The sequence below is a fragment of the Pantherophis guttatus genome, chromosome 6 (assembly GCF_059756535.1).
Source record: "Pantherophis guttatus breed Tessera chromosome 6, ASM5975653v1, whole genome shotgun sequence".
Taxonomy (NCBI): Eukaryota; Metazoa; Chordata; class Lepidosauria; order Squamata; family Colubridae; genus Pantherophis; species Pantherophis guttatus.
Window position 1 is genome coordinate 42922182 of NC_142068.1, and position 22169 is coordinate 42944350.

At 37.0% G+C, this 22169-nt stretch overlaps 2 protein-coding genes across 3 annotated transcripts in view; both read left to right on the forward strand.

Annotated features, from left to right (window-relative positions):
• The window catches only part of DGKD (diacylglycerol kinase delta), a 61671-nt gene extending 58046 nt beyond the window's left edge, over positions 1–3625 (forward strand). For both annotated transcript variants that reach the window (XM_034439742.3, XM_034439741.3), the window contains one exon: positions 13–3625. In XM_034439742.3, coding sequence (XP_034295633.2) covers positions 13–102 — 90 coding nt within the window. In that variant the 3' untranslated portion in view covers positions 103–3625. The remainder of the gene's footprint in view (positions 1–12) is intronic.
• A 5294-nt stretch (positions 3626–8919) lies between these two features.
• On the forward strand, positions 8920–20147 carry PROC (protein C, inactivator of coagulation factors Va and VIIIa). Its single transcript, XM_034439743.2, has 9 exons — positions 8920–9002; positions 9512–9600; positions 10252–10412; positions 10974–10998; positions 14241–14351; positions 15021–15167; positions 16096–16190; positions 18039–18156; positions 19554–20147. The coding sequence occupies exons 2-9, from the start codon at positions 9531–9533 to the stop codon at positions 20102–20104; spliced, it is 1278 nt and encodes a 425-aa protein (XP_034295634.1). The 5' UTR covers positions 8920–9002; positions 9512–9530; the 3' UTR covers positions 20105–20147.
• Positions 20148–22169: the final 2022 nt, after the last annotated feature.

The following is a 22169-nucleotide window of genomic DNA, read 5'->3' on the forward strand; positions in this document are numbered from 1 at the left end:
ATTTTTTTTCAGGATCTAGGAGTGACCAAAGTGGGTCACATGAAGAGAATATTACATGGGATCAAGGAGCTGAGCAAGAATATTCCTGTCACCGAGGCTTAAACACTGTTTTTGGAGCCTGCTTCTACCATTCCTCCTGATCTCTGCACAATTGAAAGATGACAGGGCACATATGCTCAGGAGGTTGTCCCTGTGGAACAGCCAAATAGTATCAGTGTTCAGAGCTCACATCCAGCTGTTTATGGTGCTACTGTTCTGATGTGGCATAGAGTGCAATCTACTCTACAAGTCACACTTTGCTAGACTTGGCTTCCTCAGTCTCAGTGTCCTTTATTCAAACTTGGATACTCTTGATGCTAAGCATCCTCATTGATTCCTGTCAGTCACAATTGGTAAACCAGCCTGTGGATCCACAACTTTTGAGGGAGAATTAAGTCACCAAGGTCAATGCTAAAGACTTTATGATTTAAGAATTGTGACAGGCATTAAGAGTAATGAAAACACCTGTTTTTCAAGCATGCACAATTCTAAAATTAGACGTTGAGAATGAAAAAAAGGGCATTTGTAAATCTACTATTTAGGAAACTTTTAAAAAATTAATTCATCAATTATACAGTTAATACATAGCCTTTGTAATAACTGCCATAGGACTTAAATTAGGAAGAGACTCTTTTATAATGCATTTTCCTGACCGTCTTTTTTTGGTGCCAGAAATGCATATAACTACTTGTCTAAATCTGCCTTGTTCTTTTCTGGTTCTGCTGTCTAGTATTCATGGATGCTAATATTGTTGTTTGAAACATCAGTTCCTGGAGAAACCTGGGAAGGTTTGAAATGCTCCAAGATAGCAGAATATGCTGATCCTTAACAGTACTGTTGTTCAATGCATATACATCAGAAAGTTAATTCTCCAGTTTTTTTAAAAAAAATCTTGCTATGATTCTAATGAAAACATGTCACAGTCAAGTAGAAAACAGCACTTTATTGTTGATGATAAACATTTGGCAATTTCTTCCATTTCCCATTGAACACCTCAGGGAGTAAAATAAATACAATTTTAGGAAAAAATGCAGTAAAAAGGGATGAATTTCTAAACTTTAACCATAGAAGAATTATAGTACTTACTATGTGTTTCTTTTAAAAATCATGTGAAATCAGGACTGCTTGACTAAATTGTTTTTATCCTGAACAGCCTACCCTTCTCTTTTGACATAACCTGGCATTTTTTTTTCTTTTTAAATTTATGCTGAAGTTGAGAGTCAGCACTCTTTCAATATCTGCATTTGCAGAGTTCTGTTATAATTTGAGTTCTCATAAAAAATTAGCTTTTAAACTTACATTAACACCATCGCATCCCAAGATATTAATAAGTAAGGATAATTTTCTATCTTGACCTCTTTTTTGTTGACTTCTATAGTTAAATCCGTTTCTACATAATGGAAGTCCTGAATCCCAAATTTCATGAACAGTATAGCTGCATCAGATTGATACTATGTTATTTATCTGCCTTACATGGTATTTGGAGTATCTAGTACTGTTTATTTGAAGCTGGGTTTTTTCCTAAGGAAGGAAGGAAGTATTAAAAAGTGCCATGATACACCAGAGCGTTCAATTTGGCAATTTAAAGTTTCTGTTTTATTGTATTTTTTTTTATTTTATAAAAAAGTATAAGGTGTTCTGTTTTGAGGGCAAAAATACACTGTTGGATTGCTCAAATTAATATTTCTTGGCACTTCATTAAAACATGAGCCATAACATTTGAATTGGTCCATTAAATTTCAGATAACTAGGTGGAATATAAGAAAAAGTATTTACCCTAGAAAGTGCCAATGTCGGAAGTAACCGATTGTATTTTAATAACATACTGTGAAATTTGAAAAAACCATTAACATTTCAGTTGTAAATAAAATCTCCTGGACTTACCACAATCAACAAATTTTATTGATTAGTCATCTAATCATATCAAAAAACTATAAAACCAGTACAGAAAAAAGAGTAGGACAGGTATAACAAATCATTATCATTAATCTGCAATACCCAATCAGTTCTATATAGTCTGTTCTTTTTGAAATGGCTTTTGATATAAAAATTCTTGATATAAACAGTCTTGATAATGATATGCAGGTTTCTGCTCTGCATGAATAAGACCATTTTTTCTGGGTCACCCAGGGTTTTTTTAGTTTTTAAATAAAAATCTAAATAAATGACCCTTTCTGCAGAATATAGTTTGCAACCAAACTCCTGGACTCACCAAAAGTTGTTCCAGGAAACCATATTGTTTAACAGTGAGGTTTTAAGGAGATAGCACAGACTGCAGATGAAAGAATTGTCCCTATCCCTATTTATATTTATCAAAGGGATTCCATTGGCAGGGACAGTTAACTGGATAAAATCTATTTGTGTTTGCTTTAATCTGGTTATACTTTTTGCTCCTGAAAGACCGCTTTTAAATTCATTGCAGTTATTTGTCAACTACATGGAAGTGCAGTACACTTCCATGCTTGGTTATTTAAAAAATAAATTCTCGGTATGTGCATAGGATTTCCGCCAAATTGTTTATTATGTTTAGGTTGAGTGAAATTATTCACATTTTTGGCAATGGTTTCTCATGAAGTAAAATCCCACTGGTTTTACTTCTCCAATAGGAACTAAAAAGGCACACATTGCTGGTTGTCCCTTGAAAACCTCTAACACCTGTATTATTTTGAAATTATTTGAGTATTATTTAAAAGTGAATATAGTATGAATGGTAAATTAAAGACTGTTTACACAAAACTCGTATCTTAACAGATATTTGTGATGTAAAAAAAAGAAAGTTGTTTTTATAAGTCATTTGATGTGTGTATTGTTAACAGTGATAACTGTTCTACAGGGGAAATATAACTATTGCAGTGATCAGATAAAAGCATAGGGAAACATTTAAGTCCTGTACAGTCTGGGGAAGAAGGTATTGTGCCTTAAGAATATAACATGCTATTTATTATTTAATTTATACTGTCATTACCGTGAAAGCATCTCTTGTTTGTACATATTTTGCAGTTGATTGTTGTAAATATAATGTTCTTGTATATAAAGACAATCTCTTTCTGATCTTGCTGTAAATAATTGATTTGTTGCTATAGTAATTAGAGAAACAGTATTTAATATGCCTTGTCAGTAATGAGAGAAATGCAAATGTATTAAGTAAAACTGACCTTAAAATTATAGAAGGATCTTGGTAGTGTAACTATACTGAATGGCATCTGTAATGCCCACCAATTTATGGGCAGAGGTGAAACCTGGAGAGAGAGAGAGGGAGAGAAACTGCCTGAAACCATAGTTGTAGTCCTTAATACTTTGTACTTTATGATATGCATTATGATTCTCTGTAAACAAAAAACTTGGAAGCATTTCATTAGATGTGTATAAATTTTTCATCTAAGAAATTCAAGGAATATTTATCCTTAAAATACCACACAAAGTAGATTAGCTTAAAGTTGGTAAATGTAATTTCATAATTTGCTTTATTATTGAGATGAAGAACACAAAGTATTTTAAAAATACAACATCAAACAAAGTAAAAAACAAACAAACAGAAAAGTGTAAGCTTGGTTTTAAGAAGAACAATAAAGATCCATAACTCTAACCACATTCAACGGGTGGTTTATTAGGAGAAAAAATTTATATAGCCAATCTTCTTGCTCATTGTTGTTCATAGCTGGATTATGGTGAATTTCACTGTTAAAATGGGTGTTTTAATTCAGATGACTGACATGATTTTCTACATCTGACAATTGCAGTTGTAGCTTTTCATATATTTTCCTGGGCAATTCTCAATACTTTTTCCCTATGCAGAATATTGTCTTTTACTCTTCTCTTTTAGACATCTTAAATTAGAAGAAGGAAAAAAATATTTCAAAAAATCCTGAACTGGGCACTTTAATATCACATCTTGGATTTTGGATTACAGCCTCCAGCCATCCTAGCAACCATAATTTGTTTAGAGACACAAAAGTGTCTTACTGAATGGTCTCCACTCTAAAACCTGAGAAGGGGGAGGGGGAAAAGAAGCTGGACCTACATTTCTAACTTTAATTCTTATAATACAGTATATGAGAATATCACAGGTTAATTTTCTAAGTCTCAAACTCCAAGTGTCTAATAAATAAAATATGTTTTTCTCTTCTCTTGTGGTTAAAAACAAATAAGGTACATCATTGATAACATCAAGACTTGCGAGTGTACCTCTACAAATACTTAACTGCATGGAGATTCACATTCACCTACTTTGGGTACTGAGGATTTTTTATAAGTGTTGTTTTAGTTCTGTTATGAACTGAATCATACATAATGCAATTTATTCATTTTGGTAGTATGGTATAAAATCTAAAAATAATGCAAAGTTTATGGGTGCTATTAGCATGCTAAGCCATAATTTAACAAACTGGCTTAATATGTTGGATTCATGCAATTTCAGCCAAAACCAAGCCATATGGTCTATCGTAGGAAATAAGTTAATAAACATGCTATTCTCGCAAACGATGCCATTTCCTAGCTCATGATGAAAAAGCAGTCACATAATCAAACTTGGTTGTCTGAATGTTACAAGGCACCCATCACTGCATCATTTTAACTAGCACAATTACATTCTTGGTTTCATAATATAGTTGGAAAGACGAAATAGGCCAAAATACTGAGCTTATTGTGATTATTAGGAGTTGTTTAACTTATTCCAGAATATTCTCCTTATTTCTTGTTTAAGACAAAGTGGGGGAAATGGTTGTGTTCATCTCATAAGCAATGAAAAATTTCTGAAGTTGCAGGCTTTACTCAGTGTTTCAATTTCATTGGAAGGCTATATCATACTGGCAGATAGGAATTCCTATAGTAGGTTATATACATATATTCAGGGAATTTATAGCATTGTTTACATGTAGTGGATTCCTGTCCTAACCGATTGCTAGAGTAGTTTTATGCAAAATCTGTTGTCTGCACCTTCATTTACTTCTAGCTTATGCTGAATAAAGGTAGGCTAACATACTCTCCCTGGTCTCCTGTCATAAAATAATAAATAATTCACAAATAATTTTAAGGATGTGTAGAACAAGCAGAATCACTATCAAATGCCTTTTTGCCTCAGCATTTACAAAAAGAGTTGTATTCACAGAAATATTTTGTTACTAAAGGTTTTGACTTGCTGACTTGGTGGCGCATAAGCCACCAAGTCAAGCCATTAATGGATTTTCTACATGATGGTTTGTATCTAACCTGGCCCTTGAGGTCTTCCAATGGTACATCCATTAATAATAATAATAATAATAATAATAATTTTATTTCTATACCGCCCTTCTCCCGAAGGACTCAGGGCGGTGTACAGCCTATTTAAAAACACAAAAAACACGACAACAATTTAAAATTTAAAATCATTAAATAATTAGGCTCCAATTAAAATCCCAGAAATTTAAAATACCCCAATTTAAAACGTTATGTTAGTAACCCTGCCTGGCGGAACAACAGGGTCTTCAGAGCGCAGCGAAACACCCGGAGGTCGGAAATCTTTCGTATTTCTGGGGGCAGTTCATTCCACAGGGCTGGAGCTCCCACAGAGAAGGCCCTCCCCCTGGATGTCGCCAGCCGACATAACTTGGCTGATGGCACCCGGAGGAGACCCTCTCTGTGGGAGCGGACTGGTCGGTGGGAGGCTATTGGTGGCAGAAGACGGTCTCGAAGGTACCCGGGTCCTATGCCATGGAGCGCTTTAAAGGTGGTAACCAACACCTTGAATCGCACCCGGAAGACCACTGGGAGCCAGTGCAGCTCGCGCAGGAGGGGTGTCACGTGGGCGCAACGGGTTGCACCCATAACCACCCGCGCGGCCGCATTCTGGACCAGTTGGAGCCTCCGAGTGCTCTTCAAGGGGAGCCCCATGTAGAGAGCATTACAATAGTCCAACCGGGAGGTGACAAGGGCGTGAGTGACCGTGCGCAAGGCGTCCCGATCCAGAAAGGGCTGCAACTGGCGAATCAGGCGAACCTGATAAAAGGCCCCCCTGGCCACGGCCGTCATGTGCTCTTCTAAAGACAGCCGTGCGTCCAGGAGGACACCCAGATTGCGAGCCCTCTCTGTGGGGGGCAAAGATTCACCCCCAATAGTCAGCGATGGCACCTGCTGACTATATCGGGGCGCCGGAAGCCACAGCCACTCGGTCTTGGAGGGGTTGAGTCTGAGCCTGTTCCTCCCCATCCAGGCCCGCACGGCCTCCAGGCAGCGGGACATCACATCAAGGGCATCGTTGGGGTGGTGTGGGGTGGAGATGTACAGCTGAGTATCATCAGCGTACAGATGACACTTCACCCCAAAACCACGGATGATCTCACCCAGCGGCTTCACATAAATGTTGAACAGGAGAGGCGAGAGGACCGACCCTTGCGGCACTCCCCATGCGAGATGCCTCGAGGTCGACCTCTGTCCCCCTGCCAACACAAACTGCGAGCGGTCGGAGAGGAAGGAGGAGAACCACCGCAAAACGGTGCCCCCTATTCCCAACCCCCTCAACCGCTGCAGCATGATACCATGGTCGATGGTATCAAAAGCCGCCGAGAGGTCTAATAGGACTAGGACAGAGGAGCAACCCCTGTCCCGAGCCCTCCAGAGATCATCCACCAACGCGACCAATGCCGTTTCAGTGCTGTACCCCTGCCTGAAGCCCGACTGGTACGGGTCTAGATAGATAGCTTCATCCAGGTGCCGGGGAAGTTGTCGTGCCACCACGCTCTCAACAACCTTCGCCACAAAACGAAGGTTGGAGACTGGACGATAGTTGGCTAATTCAGCCGGGTCCAGGGAAGGCTTCTTGAGGAGGGGCCTCACTACCGCCTCTTTCAAGGCGGCAGGAAAGGCACCCTCACTCAGAGAAGCACTTATAATCCCCTGGAGCCAGCCTCGTGTAACCTCCCGGGAGGCCAGCACCAACCAGGAGGGACACGGGTCCAATAAACACATTGCCACCATATTATTACAGATGACAAAGACATCTGCAGCTTTAATTTGTAATTACTATAATTCTTTCCCAAGTCTCATAATTTTCCCATCCTGCTGGCTGCCATTTGCTTTTCAGAACTACAGATGCATTGTTTCTACCTTTACATGAACCCAGAATAGAATTTTTATTTAAAATAATTGCATCATGGTAATAGATAATATCACAACACTAAGCACCAAATCTGATTGGCTAGGTGCGCTGTCATTCAAGATAAGGCTAGAGCTTTCTGAATTTCTCATTGTAAGTTAATTCAAGGAACCGACAGAATACCATGGAACCACTTAAGAAAGCCTTTAACAATAAATTTGAATTTTGATAATGGAGAAATATGGGTCAGACAGATGTGGCAAAGTACTTGAAAGCAGTGAATTGTTATGGGAAATAAGAAAATAGTTTGTTAAGTAGCCTTTCACAAACTCTTGCTTTCTGGATCAGTGTTTCTCAACCTCAACAACTTTAACGTGTAGACTTCAATTTCCAGTCTCCATATTAAAGAATTGTACTCAGATAAACCATTTTATCATTTATTCGATGACTAATATACCTGCAGCCTTAGCATTTGTTAATTTTAAACAGCCTTTTCTACATCCTTTTTATCCTTTTTTTTTTTTTTTGATACTACTCATTACTCAATAACCCCATGGCAACATAAAGCCACAAAAAAACCTGAAGAGCTGCAGGCATGATGTGGCCATCTCATAATATACTCAAGCCTTGGAAGGTGGATAGAGTAAGAAAGAGCTTGACTAGCTTCACTGTCTTGCATTGATAACTTGCTGAAATAGAGTAGCTTGGTATATTTTCATACTGGATGTGACCAAAGAGTACTTGCAACTGTTGTTGACAATGATAGAAAGGAGTCAGCCTTCATTACATAGCATGGGTTTGAATTTAATGTGCTCTGGTTTGGACTGTGGGATGCTTTTGCAACCTTCCAAAATTGGTCGATGAGTTGCCCATAGAATTAAATGACTTTGACATGACATAGAATCTATTACTTTGACATGACATGGATGATAAATGTATCTTTTTAATCACATTAAGTAGCACATGTTCCATTGAAGACATGGAACATGTTTCATTCTAGCCCAGCAGGGAGGCTGGACTAAGCTGTAAAGGACAAGAAATTAGCCTGAATCAAGAAACCGCAAAAGTCACAAAAATAAGAAAAGTAGTAATGCTAATTAAAGTAAAAAGTAAGTGGAAGTAAGAGATAACATTATTCAATTAACCTCTTACAGAGAAAGGTGGTGGAATTCTAGGAGTAGTAGTTTTGAAAAAAAATGTGTTAGATTAAGATGATTGCTTCCTGGCAGAATGTCACTATAAACTCAGGTAATCAGTGTAAGGAGCAAACAACTATAGCTCTCTGGTGCTCTCTTGCGGTCACCTTAACTTGAAATTGTTGGTAGGCAATCTTAACACTTTTAAAGGGTCCCATCCCAAGTATAAAATTAGAAGGCGTTAGTCAAAAGACCTTGTATGCTGTCCTGTTTCTTTTCTTAGCAAATCCATTGAAGGGGGGCAGAATTTAAAAAAGCAATGACACAAGTGAGGGCAACAAATGAAAGACAGTTATATCTCATACTATCACATGTGGAAAATTTCATGAAGGACTTTGATTCACTTCTCAAATATCCAATAATAAGGCTAAACATTTTCGTTAAAGCAATAAACCTGAAGTAGAGCTGAATTTATAGAAGAGCTGAAGTAGAATTTAATATATAGAAAAAAACATTTTAATTAGCCATTGCTTACCTAGCAATAAATAGAGAAGAAAATCAGAAAAAAAAACACATGTTAAAAAGCAAACCATTCCTGGTTTTCTTTTCTACATGTAGAATCCCATCGGAGCCATTTTTGTTTAACTGAAAGAAAGGCTGTCAGTGTATCTCCTGAGTAAATATTTGAGGTTATGGATTAACTAGTGTCCTCTGCATTCAATGGTGGAAGAATAGACTACTGTGATTCAGCCAGGGAGGTCAGTAAGTCTTTTCTGTTGTTCATATATTTCAGTTAAAATCCTAAACAATATTTTTATCTTCATCAAATGCAAAGAGGGATAAAAAAAAATGTAGAATATCATCAGGGAAAGCTTAAAAGAGAACTGACAATACACTTAATTTAGTTCTGTTATCTTGTGTATGCTTTGTTTTGGTTTTAGATTGGGTTTGCGTTCACTTAAACACGCAGTGACTAGATTTTGAAAAGGAATTTTTAAAACACGTTAAACTAAATTACTGTCAAATAAACAGAAAGTTGCCAACTAGTTAATTAGATAAAGAGACAGAAATGGTAGATTGGAAGACATCCAAGGGTGTAAAACTTAAGAACAATATTGAACTATGCAGGAGAGTTTGGAGGCCCTATTGTAAGGATCAAGTATCAGTTTGTGCTTCCTTAAATATATAATCTTGAAAATATATAAAAGTATGCATTTCTCTAAAATGAATCACCATTTATTTATTTTTTTGGTGATTGTTCTCATAGTTGTGGATTCGGTTGTGCAATGGGTAGAATCATTTCTCTTCTGGTGTTTTCAGCTGCCTTCATATTGCTTAATGGATATGAAGCCTCAGGTATGTCATCCCTTTGAACATCAGGTTAAACATTATATTCTGCCAGCCACTGTACAGTCTCTAAGCATAATTGAAAGAGCCCAATGTCACTTGGATTGTGTATAATACAATCAGCGGTGAAATCCCCCCCCACCCCCCGGTTCTATCCGGCTTGCCGAACCGGTGGCAGTGGGAAGTGTCATTATATCCCTTTTTTTACCATCTGCGCATGTGCAGAAGAGGCGTGTGTGTGCTCCCATGTGCTCCCGTTCCCGAACCAGTAGCGAAGATAAGTGGATTTCACTGCTGAATACAATCCTTTTCCCAATAATTCCTAGTTACACACTGGAGATATGGGGCATATTTTACCATCATCTTGATGTGAAAACAAGTCCATGCAGAATTACACAATCTATCTCATTTTGAAAAAAAATATGTATTGCAGCATAATGTATAATTTACATTTCATTAATATAGTTTGGATTTTACAGAATAGCACTAAAAGCAATAATTATGATCGCCATTGGCTTCATTACTGTACTCCAAAGCATATGTTTTTTTTATCATTTTAAAAATTATTTCTCATATCTGGTAAAATAACATAACACAAATATGTTTCTGAAACTAGTAAGATAAAAATACCATAAATACTCCATATTCTCCATTCCTAAGTGTTTTACAGCAGCCAAGAAGCCAATCGTGTCTTGAAGATTCAAAAGCGGGCAAATTCTTTCTTGGAAGAATTAAAGGCAGGTTCCGTGGAAAGAGAATGTGTGGAAGAACAGTGTGATTTTGAAGAAGCTAGTGAAATATTTGAAACCATGGAAAAAACTGTAAGTTACTTTGAAAGATTGGGAAATAGAGTGAAGCTTCATTATCAGTTGAAAGAGCAGAATAAGCTAAGGAGCAGAAAGAAACATCCTAATTTAATAATCTGATCCAAGATATTCTTTATCCCAAGCAGCTGGTGGGACTACTTTTTGGTGGGTTTGGACTGTACAAATTATAACTCCTAACATTTGTCATCAAAACAGATAATTTGACTTCTTATTTGTTTGGCTTCTCTTGGCCTTGGTTGATTATTGGTAGAACTTGATCCCAATTGGATGATTTACATGGGTGTACCATCACATCCAATTTGTAATGCCCATTGTTTTGGCAGTGGAGTTTATGTCAAAATAATAACATCATTGCTTCACCAAATATTGGAAACATTTGTTATATTTTGATTGTGCTGGACAGATGATAGTGGATATGATGGATCAATTACTGTAAATAATTGTTCATTCTATTATTATCAGGTTGAGGAACAATCTGCAAAAAGTTGATGCTACACAACATGGCTACTTATAGAAAAGATTTTTAGTTTTAACTTGAATTTTATTTCATTTCAGCTAAGTTTCTGGTCAAAATATATCGGTGAGTAAAGATATATTGAACATTGCTAATGACTATTTTTTATGTCTTCTCTTCATTATGTATTTACTCTGTTCTCATTAGTTGTGCTTCCTTAGTTAATATCACTTCCTCTGTTTTATGCTACTGAGAGAAATGATTCTTTCCCTTTCCAGGGGAAGAACTGGCTTCAACTCAGTTCCATCAAAGCTGAGTAGCAGTGGGTTTTGGGGCCCCCTGATATCATGACAAGTGATTTTTTTTCATCCTTGCAAGTGGCAGAGATTTCCCACACAGCCCTCAGTGCCAATCATAGTTGTTCCTGATTGGGAAGCCTTTATCATTCATGTCCTAGGCCTTTGGCAACTTCGTGTTGTGCACAAGTTGCACCCTTTTCTGGATTATGAGTCACTCATATGAGCAAACAGTCACTCAGACCCTGGTCATCTCACACACTGAAACACTTTCTACATAAGGCTATCTTTGAAAAATATTTTGAAGGTATGACTGGCACAGAATGCAGCTGCCTGGACAGTTCTTGGGACCCTTACAGTGGTCCATGTAATACCTCTGTTGTACAAGCTGCTCTAGTTGTCAGTTTGCTTCCAGATTCAATTCAAGATGTTGGTTTATTACTTTTAAAGCCCTTTAGGGCATGGGTCCAAGGTACCTGACAAACCATTTCACCTCAATGGGATGCCCTTCTGCCAGCCTACCTCACCTAGGCTGGCAGAAGGACATACTGCCAACCCTGTCAATCAAGGAATTCTGGCTGGTGGGGTCCAGGAGAAGAGCCTTTTATGCTGTGCTCCCATTCTCTGGAATATTGAGCCCCTTGAGGTGAGTTCTGCACCCACCCTCCTGGTCTTCAAATGGGGCCTTTAAAACCTGGCTCCGCCAATTGACCTGGAACCCTGATGTTGAAGTGTCCTACTGAGGAGGTTAATGGACTGAGAGAAGACTCTTTTTCCATCCTGTTTATCTTGCCCCCTTCCTTGTCATCTTTGTTAATTTCAATGTTAATATTTATTATCTTAATATTTAATATTTTGATGCTTATGCTGTGCCTTTTACTTTGTTGTAAGGCACCTAAAGTTACCTGAACACAAGATAAACTGTTTATAAATTTAATAGATAAAGTCACTTCCTGGTTGGATTACTGCAATTCATTCTACATGGGGTTGTCCTTAAAGACAATCCAGAAATTACAATAGGTCCAGAACAATGGTGAAATTCAGCCAATTCTATCCGACTCAGGCAAACTGGTAGCGCCGGCAGCAGGAGGCTCCGCCCACCCATCCCCTGGACATCATCATGTCCTGTTTTTGACCCTCTGTGCATGCACAGAAGGCTCTGCGCATGCGTGGAGGAGGTGCACGCGAGCATAGGGAGTGTGCGTGCACGCTCACATTTGCGAACTGGTAGCGAAGGTAAGTAAATTTCACCCCCGGTCCAGAATGCACAACAAAAGTGGTTATGAGTGTACCTTGGCATTCTCCTATAACATCACAACTCTGCATGCTTTGTCTCAATAGGCTTCCAGTTCAAAGTGCTGGTTATCATCTAAAAAGCCTTTCAGAACCAGGTTATTTATGGGACTAGCTCTCCCCAATATTATCTGCCTATCCCATTCATTCTAATAGAATAGACATACTTTGAGTCCCATCTCTGATGCAATCCAGTCTGCTCTCTGGAATGACCTTTTCCCTGACATACGTTTGGCCCCAATCTTCCTGACCTTTAGAAAGGCTTTAAAACCTGGCATTCTTGGTGTGATGTTTATTATTATTATTATTATTGTGAGCCATCCACAATATTCACAACTCACATTGGTTGAGTTAAATGGCCATATACATCTCATAACTTTCTTAAATAAATAAATCAAACTCACTATTTGGCTAAATTGGAATGAAACTTGCAGAGATTTCAGTTAATTGGATATTTATTGTTATAGCCTTGTGACCACAATAAATCTAGCACTAACTAAATTGCTAGTCTAAATTAACTGAACTAATGCAGATGAAATTTTTTTCACCAAGAAAAAAGAATCTGTCAGTGTTGTTAATGTGACAGTCAGTTAGTCCAAATGGTTCTATAGTTAGGTCTATAATATCTGAGTTGCAGAAATCAAGATAACTATTCAATAGAAATTGAAGATTTCAATAGAATTAAAGATTTCTCTCTTTGCTAACATATAGTGATTGTCTAGATATTTTGCTACCGACATATAGTAAGCCTGTTTTTAATTGCCTGAGTGCCAAGCAATAACACTAATCAACAAAAGAATCTGCAAAGAAAAATCTTGCAGTAACAATACAAATAAAGGTAATATGATGAAAAATGCAAAAAGGATTATTTTTCATCCATTACAATTTAGTAATTTACATACATCAGCTGAATTTATCTTACTTAAGATGAGGAGCTAAGTATTTTTACACCTCTCTAACATTCAGCTTCGCAGCAAGAGAAAACCAAACCGTTTTCCCCTCCAGGTTTCTTCTTGAATAGTCATTCCACTTGGAAAGGGATGATGTGTTAATTTAAGTAGATACCTTTCTATGGTTTGCACTGGAAAAATTGGAGGGTGAGCTAAAGGTAGGTCTACTGGTAGCATCCTCAGGAATTATAATTATAACAAAAGAAGTACCTATTGGTTTAACAAGAGCAACAACTATTTTATTCCTCCTGACCTAGCATATAGAAATATTGGAATAGCCTGAAGTAGATTTTGTTAAAGGAGTGTGACCTTCATTCATTTCTCATCCACAAGCCTGACACCAATTTATTTCTGTATACATGAGATGAAGAATATAGAAATGCATATATCCCTCTCTGCCTAACAAATATCTGTACTTTACTGTAACCTTGAAAAAAGGATTAAATTCCAAACAAATTCCTGCTTCTCTTTTTCCTAATATCTTCTGAGCCCCATCTATTCAAAAGAAGCAAATCATAACAAAGAGAATAATTTGTGTGGCTGACAGAAAGAGGAACTGCATTCTGTACATACATAAGGAGTTGGATTAGAAGGAGAGAAATCCAGGTTCAAGTCCATCCTCAGTCACAAAAAGTCACCGGATGACTTGTGGCCAGTCACTACCTCTCTGCCAAGTTACTTATAGGGTTATCGTTGTGGAGGTAAAATGAAAGAACATTTCCATTTAAGGCACGTTGAGCTCTTGGAGTAAACATTAATAGAAACACAGCAAATGTTAAGTACTGTGAAGTTCTGAATGATCTGGGTTTTCTGATGCTTTTTTTTTTAGATGGAGATATGTGTGTTTCCAGCCCATGTTTCAATGGACTCTGTCAGGATGGCATTGGGCGATTTGACTGCATATGTAACAAAGGCTGGGAGGGACGATTGTGCCAAAATGGTAATGCTATTTTTGATACTCAGATTTATTATCACTGATATTATACCATGGATCTCTTATCTTATCTCTAGCAACTCTGATTGATTACTTACAACTATATAATGTGCCCATATGATGGCATTTGCTACCAATTTTCATTCAGCAAGATTAATTTATAATTGTTAATAATGGAATGGTAATACAAGTAGCTCTTACAACCGTTCATTTAACAATGGTTTAAAGTTATGATGATTTAGGAAAAGGACTTGTACTCATACTTACAATTGTCACATTTACTACAGGTTGCAGTGTCTAGGTCACAAGACTGTGATTTAATAGACATTTGATTTTGCCAATTTTATTTTGGCACATAACCATAGCACTTAGACTTATATATTGCTTCACTGTGCTTTACAGCCATCTCTAAGGGGTTTACAGAGTCAGCATATTGCCCCTAAAAATCTGGTCCCCATTTTACCGACCTTGGAAATATAGAAGGCTGAGTCAATCTTAAATCGGTCAGGATCAAACTCCTGATATGTGGGCAGAATTTGCCTGCAATACGGCATTCTACTTCTGCGCCACGGCATAGCTTTCTAGGAAAAGGATACATGATATTAACTGATCTGTAATAATTAATTGATTTGCCTTCATAAGAACATCTCATTCCACTGTATTTTTGCTGCCCAGAGGTCATCTACACTAACTGCTCCTTTGCCAATGGTGGCTGTGAACATTTCTGCCATGAGAGAGAAAAGAATAATGACCAACACCGTTACTGCAGCTGTGCTTTGGACTACCACCTGATGGATAATCATACTTCTTGTGCACCTTCAGGTAAAGAGATGATCAGGCAAACATACATTTATCTAAACATTATTTAAAGTGTGTTAGATTTTGTAGAATTTACCATTCTTTTATTGCTTAGAACATAATAATCCTGAGAATATTATTCAGTACACTAGAGAAATATTGTGTTCATTTTACTGAGGGACAAGCATTACTCAATGAATTATACAAAATAAGGTGGCAGAATTCTGTAACATGCCACTTCATTCTTGGGACAGGAAAACATTTTCAAATCCTACATTAAAAATGAAAAGAGAGAGTTCTGAAGTAAAAAGCATCCAGTTTTCCAGACTTCTCTACCTAACACTTTTCAATAAAACTTATTACAGAAGACTTGTGAACATCTTATTTTGCATTGCTAAGAGCTTAATAACAAGTAAATTATCCAAGAGATCAGATTCAGAGATTTAGCCTGATCTGCACTTTATAGTAATAGTAAAATAAAAATTCTGCCATTTCATGATGTCCATTTATTATTCTCTTAAAATGTTCTCTTTGAATTTAATATATGTATTGGTCACTGAATGTCATTGGTACTACAAGAAATAGAAAAAGGTTGCGTATATGTGTTTTTACATGTATTCCACAAAAGTGCTATAAAAAGTTCTTAGACTTGGATAAATCTATTTATGAAAATATTAAGGTATTGCTGAACATTTACAGCACAAATAAATGAAACACAATCTCACAATCATATAAGTATAAAAATACTTAACTTTCCTTATAAAGGCCAAAATAATTGGGAGAACATTTCCCACTATTTGAGAAAATTGGGAGGGCACCTTATAGGTATTATAGAATCTTTAGAAACAGGCAAAATACAAACCAGCTGTAAAATTTTGGTTGAATATTGGGATAATTGTTAAGGAATCATATAGTAGTATTTCAAACGTCCTTTTTCTTCCTTTTTTTGCAGTGGAGTATTCCTGTGGGAGAGTGGTGGAATCCAAATTAAAGGTTGCAAAAATAATTGGGGGTAATCCTGGAAAAAGAGGAGACAGCCCTTGGCAAGTATGTAGTGATGAAATCTTCATTTTGTAGTAGCTTTGATCTTTCTGTGAAATGGGTATCTGCTTTACCCATGTGTTGGTTTATAACTCCTTTTTATTTCACTGTTTACAAAATCAGATACTGTTTATTACATTTTTTGACATGTGCTGTCATGCCAAAACAATAGGCTTTGAATATACCAGACTGGATAACTTTTAGGCATCTAGGGTACATACTTAAAAATGGAAAGATGACTTAAGGGCTACAAAGAAGAACAGGATGACCTATATATCTCATTGAATGAGTAGGGTTGAGTTTTGGGATTATTTTATTGTGATATTTCCATGTTAAGATTTACAATAGAGTTTTCCACTTCAAAATGATAGGAAGCTATGCTGTAACCTTTCAGCAACCATACAAGCAGTCCTCAACATACAACAGTTCATTTAGTGACAGATCCTTACAATTTATAAATATATATATTGTGTATATATATATATACATACAGTATACGATTATATTATATTTATATTGTTTCCTAATATGCTTAACGCATTGTAAGCCGCCCTGAGTCTCCGGAGAAGGGCGGCATATAAATCAAATTTTTTAAAAAATCATTTGTACCCTATGACTATCATTTAGTATTGTACCTTATGATTCTTGATGAACGTATCTTTTCTTTTATGTACACTGAGAGCATATGCACCAAGACAAATTCCTTGTGTGTCCAATCACACTTGGCCAATAAAGAATTCTATTCTATTCTATTCTATTCTATTCTATTCTATTCTATTCTATTCTATTCTATTCTATTCTATTCTATTCTATTCTATTCTATTCTATGTTACAATGTCACTGAAAAAAGTGACGTATGAGCTTTTTTCACACTTTCGACCATTGCAGCATCCCCTTGGTCACGTGATCAAAGTTTGGACACTAGGCAACTCACTCATATTTATGACTGTGTCTGGGGGTCATGTCATCCCCTTTTGCAACCTTCTGGCAAGCAAAGTCAATGAGGAAGCTGGATTCGCTTAACAATTGTATTACTAATTTACCAATTGCAGTGATTCATTTAACAACTGTGGCAAGAAAAGTCATAACATGGGTCCAAACTCACTTAACAAATATTTCACTTAGCAACAGAAATTTTGGGCTCAGTTGTGATCGTAAATTGAGGACTACCTGTAGTCAGAGGGATTGCTGAAGGCTGACGTCTACAAAAAAGATGATTTGGAGCTGATGCATTTTATAATGGATTCTAGTTACTATAGCCAGTTAAGGAGACCTGATTTTCCAAATTGTGTTGTTGAAGAACGTACCAGCTTCACTAAGCACACAAATGTCTAAGAATGGAACTCTCAGGACTCCCGTCCTGGGATTGGGAGATACAGTCACTGCATTTTAATAAAAGGACATAAAGTGGGCAATGCAGAAGCAATTGTCATTTAAAATTAGGACTGGCAGCACTTTGAATGCTCAACTGCAACTCCATTTTAGAACACTTTCAAGACAGTAAAGAATTTTCAGGGCCAATGACAAGATTTTAGCCTGAGCTGCCACCAAATTAATAATTCCATTTGGAGTTACCGTAATATATCCCAACGATTTGCTGAGCATACAAGTGGCAACTTCAACACCAACTGGAAAGATAAGTACATCAGAAGAAATGTAAATGTAAATTTATGCAGTTCCTACAGTACTTGTCCCAATATTTTCCATTCAGAATATCCTGACTAGCAAAACAACCATGGGCTATTGCATTTGACCTAACAATTTGGTAAATTCAGAATTGATGCTCACCAGCAGAGCAGAATAGAGTACGGCAAGGAAACAGATTTAACAGCCTTTTCCTCCTTTCCCTTGCAGGTTATGCTGGGCAATAGTGCAGGAGAATTTAAGTGTGGTGGCGTTCTCATTCATCCTGCTTGGGTATTGACAGCTGCACATTGTGTGTTTCGAGAACCAAGAATCAAACTGACCTTAGGTAAGGAAAATCCTAATGCCTGTATTCTTTTTTAATATGACATGTATCAATAAGTCTTTTACCCTGTATAATGTGGTGCTTCTCAACCTCAGCAACTTAAAATGTGTGGATGTCAATTCCATCTTAAATTTGTTGAGATTGAGAAACATTGGTATATAATGCATGTTTTTGCAGAGATTGCTCAATTCTTAACTCTGGATAGATACAGCCATCATTAGACACAAGTTAGCATGAGTTATATTGAGAGCCAAACTAAAATAGTGTTCGCCTAAAAAGACTCTGTGTCTGAACTGATCTTTCCAGAAATAACTCTTAGTAACAAGATATTAAAATGTAACTTTTAGAATCTTGCCTGTGGGGCAAGGTAATCGACAATAACAATCCAAGGCCATGAACAGGCACAAGGATTTACAGTTGACATCAGAGCTATGATTGCAGACTCATTCAAATTTAAGAAAAACAAAAGTGTCTTACTAGTAGGCATATTCAGAGGTAAGAAGGTAGGAAGTCAAGATTTCCCAGAACACAAAATTTGTTCTATTAGTCATCATCCTGTTTTAAGGTAGAGGTTTAATGCTTGAGGCACCAAGTCTGGGATATTTTTCTTCTTTTCTCACAGAGATTATTTAATGAAGTGGTGAAAGATAAAAGACTGATAAAAGAGGACTTGTTGACACACCCTCTATTTAAACTATGAAATTCCTACCACAAATGTCCATATTAATTTTGATAGCTTGAAAGAGGGGAGTTTAACAAAGTTGCTGATATATTATAATCAGCTATTATGGAGTCAGTCTGTCACTCACTGCTAGCTGTTAAGGAACACAATAGGAGACTGGGGAATACCCAGGGCATTGTTTGGTCACAAGAGGAAGAAAATGCTGGGTTAGATTAGAGAAATCTATTATCTGTTCTACGCAGGGTTTTCTTAATTTTTAAAAAATATTTGGTATTTACATACTTTATATCTTGACTAGAAGCCTGTAGCTAATGTTTTGGTTTGAAAAAGTGAAAAGTGTCTAAAATGTTTTCTTGCATCTCCTATCCTCTCCAACCAATGAGCTATACAGAATGAATGGAATTCTGTCTGCCCACTTCTGTTTTAATGTTCTCCATCCAATTCCATTAAATGCATATTTTCTCCTTCCTTTCCTTTTTCCTTTGGATCTGATTCTTGGGTTAACAAGAACAATATAGTAAGCAATTTTCCTATTGCATGCAAATCTATATTATCATTGAATCTCTATTTATTCCTACTATAATTTGGAATTTTCTTATTCTAACATTCAGGGAGAAAGTACAGCCTTTATTAAATGTATTTTTAACTGTTTGTAGAAGATAGACTTGACTTAGTTTCAAGGAAGTAGCATTTCCAAATTTTTATGTCACTCTTACAGGTAAATACCACCGACGGCGTATAGATGAAAGTGAGATAACTATCATTGCTGACAAGATATTCTCTCATGAAAATTACTCTTCAGTCACCTATGATAATGACATTGCAATACTACATCTATCCCACCCAGTTGTTGTCAATAAGTATATTATACCCATTTGCCTGCCTACCCGAAACCTGGCAAATCAACAGTTGATGACCGAAGGGATTAAAACAATAGTAACAGGCTGGGGAAGCCAGAGTGCGAATCATAAGAAGAATTTCTCCTCTGTTCTCAATTTTATTGAAATCCCTGTAGCATCACGGAATGAATGTGTCCATTCTATGTGGAATTCTCTAACAGATAACATGTTCTGTGCAGGGATACCAGGAGATATACGGGATTCTTGCCATGGAGACAGTGGTGGTCCTATGGTTGTAAAATTCAAGAACACCTGGTTCCTACTTGGACTAGTGAGTTGGGGAGAAGGCTGTGGGGATCCTAATAATTTTGGAATCTACACTAAGATCAGTTCATATCTTGATTGGATCATCCAGAAAATGAAATCATAAACTTATTACACTAATGATCAATAAAAACAGAACATACAAGTGATTCTGTGCTTTGTGTTACTTTTCTTCAATGGTCTCACTATTTTATATACCAAGAATATGTGATACATCTGGGATGCATCACAGATTCTTGCAAAAAAATGTTGGCAAATTTACTTTGATCAAATGCAGCAAAGGTTTTCTATGACAATCCTGGTTTTACAACAATCTTGGTTTCAAGAGGACAATCGGAGAATTTCCCAACAGTTTGACAGACAGTTCAGCTCAAAACTGGGTATCAGGATGCAAACTGGAACTGTATTCTATTGTCCATGAGTAGCTTCTTACTGAATGCCATTTGCAATTGGTGCCTTAGTTTACTGAGTTCCTCTGGAAGATGATGTCTGGAGTGCCAGTGAAGAAAGATAAAAAACTAACTCAGCCATAAATGAGTCTATGTCCATGTTTGCGTCTATAGAGTGGTGTAAAGGAGGTGAAAGAGACATACTTCTCCTCCCTTATTACAGACTTTAACACCATCAATCATATTTTCTTACTGGACCTCCTGTGGTGGTTAGGGATTGGGGGAAGAGTTTTGCATTACTTCTGCTCCGTTCTCTATGAATAGTTTCAATCTATTGTAGAAAAGGTTGGCCCAGTGACTGCTCACTTATGAGGTATCACAGGAATCAGTCCCCACCCCCTTGATTGTTAACATTTACAGTATGTGAAGCAAGGGTGGGTTCTACTTACCTTTACTACCGGTTTGCAGCGGGGCATGCGCAGAAGCATTTTCATGACATCGGGGTCGGTGGGTGGAGCCTCCTGCCGGTTTTACTACGGGTTCTATAGAACCGGTGCGAACCAGGGGCAACCCATCACTGATGTGAAGCTACTGGGGAAGGTCTTTGAACAGTTTAGAGTAGGATATCATTAGTATGCTGATGATATCAAACCATAAATCATTACCCTGAGTTGTGTGGAGGTGCTGCTATTACTATGTCTTAATGCCTGGAGCCTGTGAAGGTCTGGATGGGAGAAAACAAGCTCAAATTGAATGCAAGCTAGTGAGAGTTCTCTTTCTGGTGTATGTTATCCTTGTTAACAGTCACAGAGCTATAGAGAGTTTGTGGGATGAGACCCATGTCTATTTGACATAACTCCTATGGTATTCTTTTAGAACAGTTATTCTATTTATTTTCTATATTCATATGGAGTATACATATGTACTCTCCATATGCTTTCCTGTTCCCTTTCCTGTACTATAAATTGCCTTCCATGATATAAGGCTACATATCAAAATCTGTTTCTCAGAAGGAAGGCAAGAGGCCATATTGTAATCTAATCACCTTAATGGTGTATGGGGCACCACTGCTATCATAATACGGTAGCTCCTTGTGTGACACGTTGTCCTGCCTAGAACCTTTTTAGGATTCAGATCTATCTCCTGCCAAATCACTTTTAATTGGCTCCTATGTCAAAGTGATTTTTCATCTTATTTGGTTCTCTTGATGTCAGTAATCAACTAAACTTACAATATTTGGATATTTGGGAAGATTATATTTAACTTAGATGTTTTAGGAGTAAAATTTTTTGGTCCATCTTATTTTAAATATTTTAGATTGACTCCTTTCCATGTTTGTGACATGGGGTGTTTTCCCTCCCCCAAATCTCTGATATACAGTATATATACAGACATGCACATATTGATATATGAATTATCTTCCAGCTAGAAAACTTGTTGAGGAAGACTTTTAATTCAAGGTATTTGCATATACTAAAACCAGAATATTACCAAAATACATGAATAACTACAACTCAGTGGGATAAAAGTGCAGACATCCAGAAAACATTCTATTTGAAAGCAGAGGAATAGAAGATTTTGTGGAAAAGTGTCTTTCAAAAGGTCATTTGTGGAATGACGAATAAAAGATAGGAAAGGATTTTCCCTTCCCCTTCCCAAGTTTCATAAAAATGTGAGGATTAAAAAAAAAAAAAAAGAGGCCACAAGTAAGGAAAAGGCTTTTAGAATCTGTTTAATTTTAAAATATTTGGGCTGCAGTGGTTTTTTTTTCTTTTTGCCATA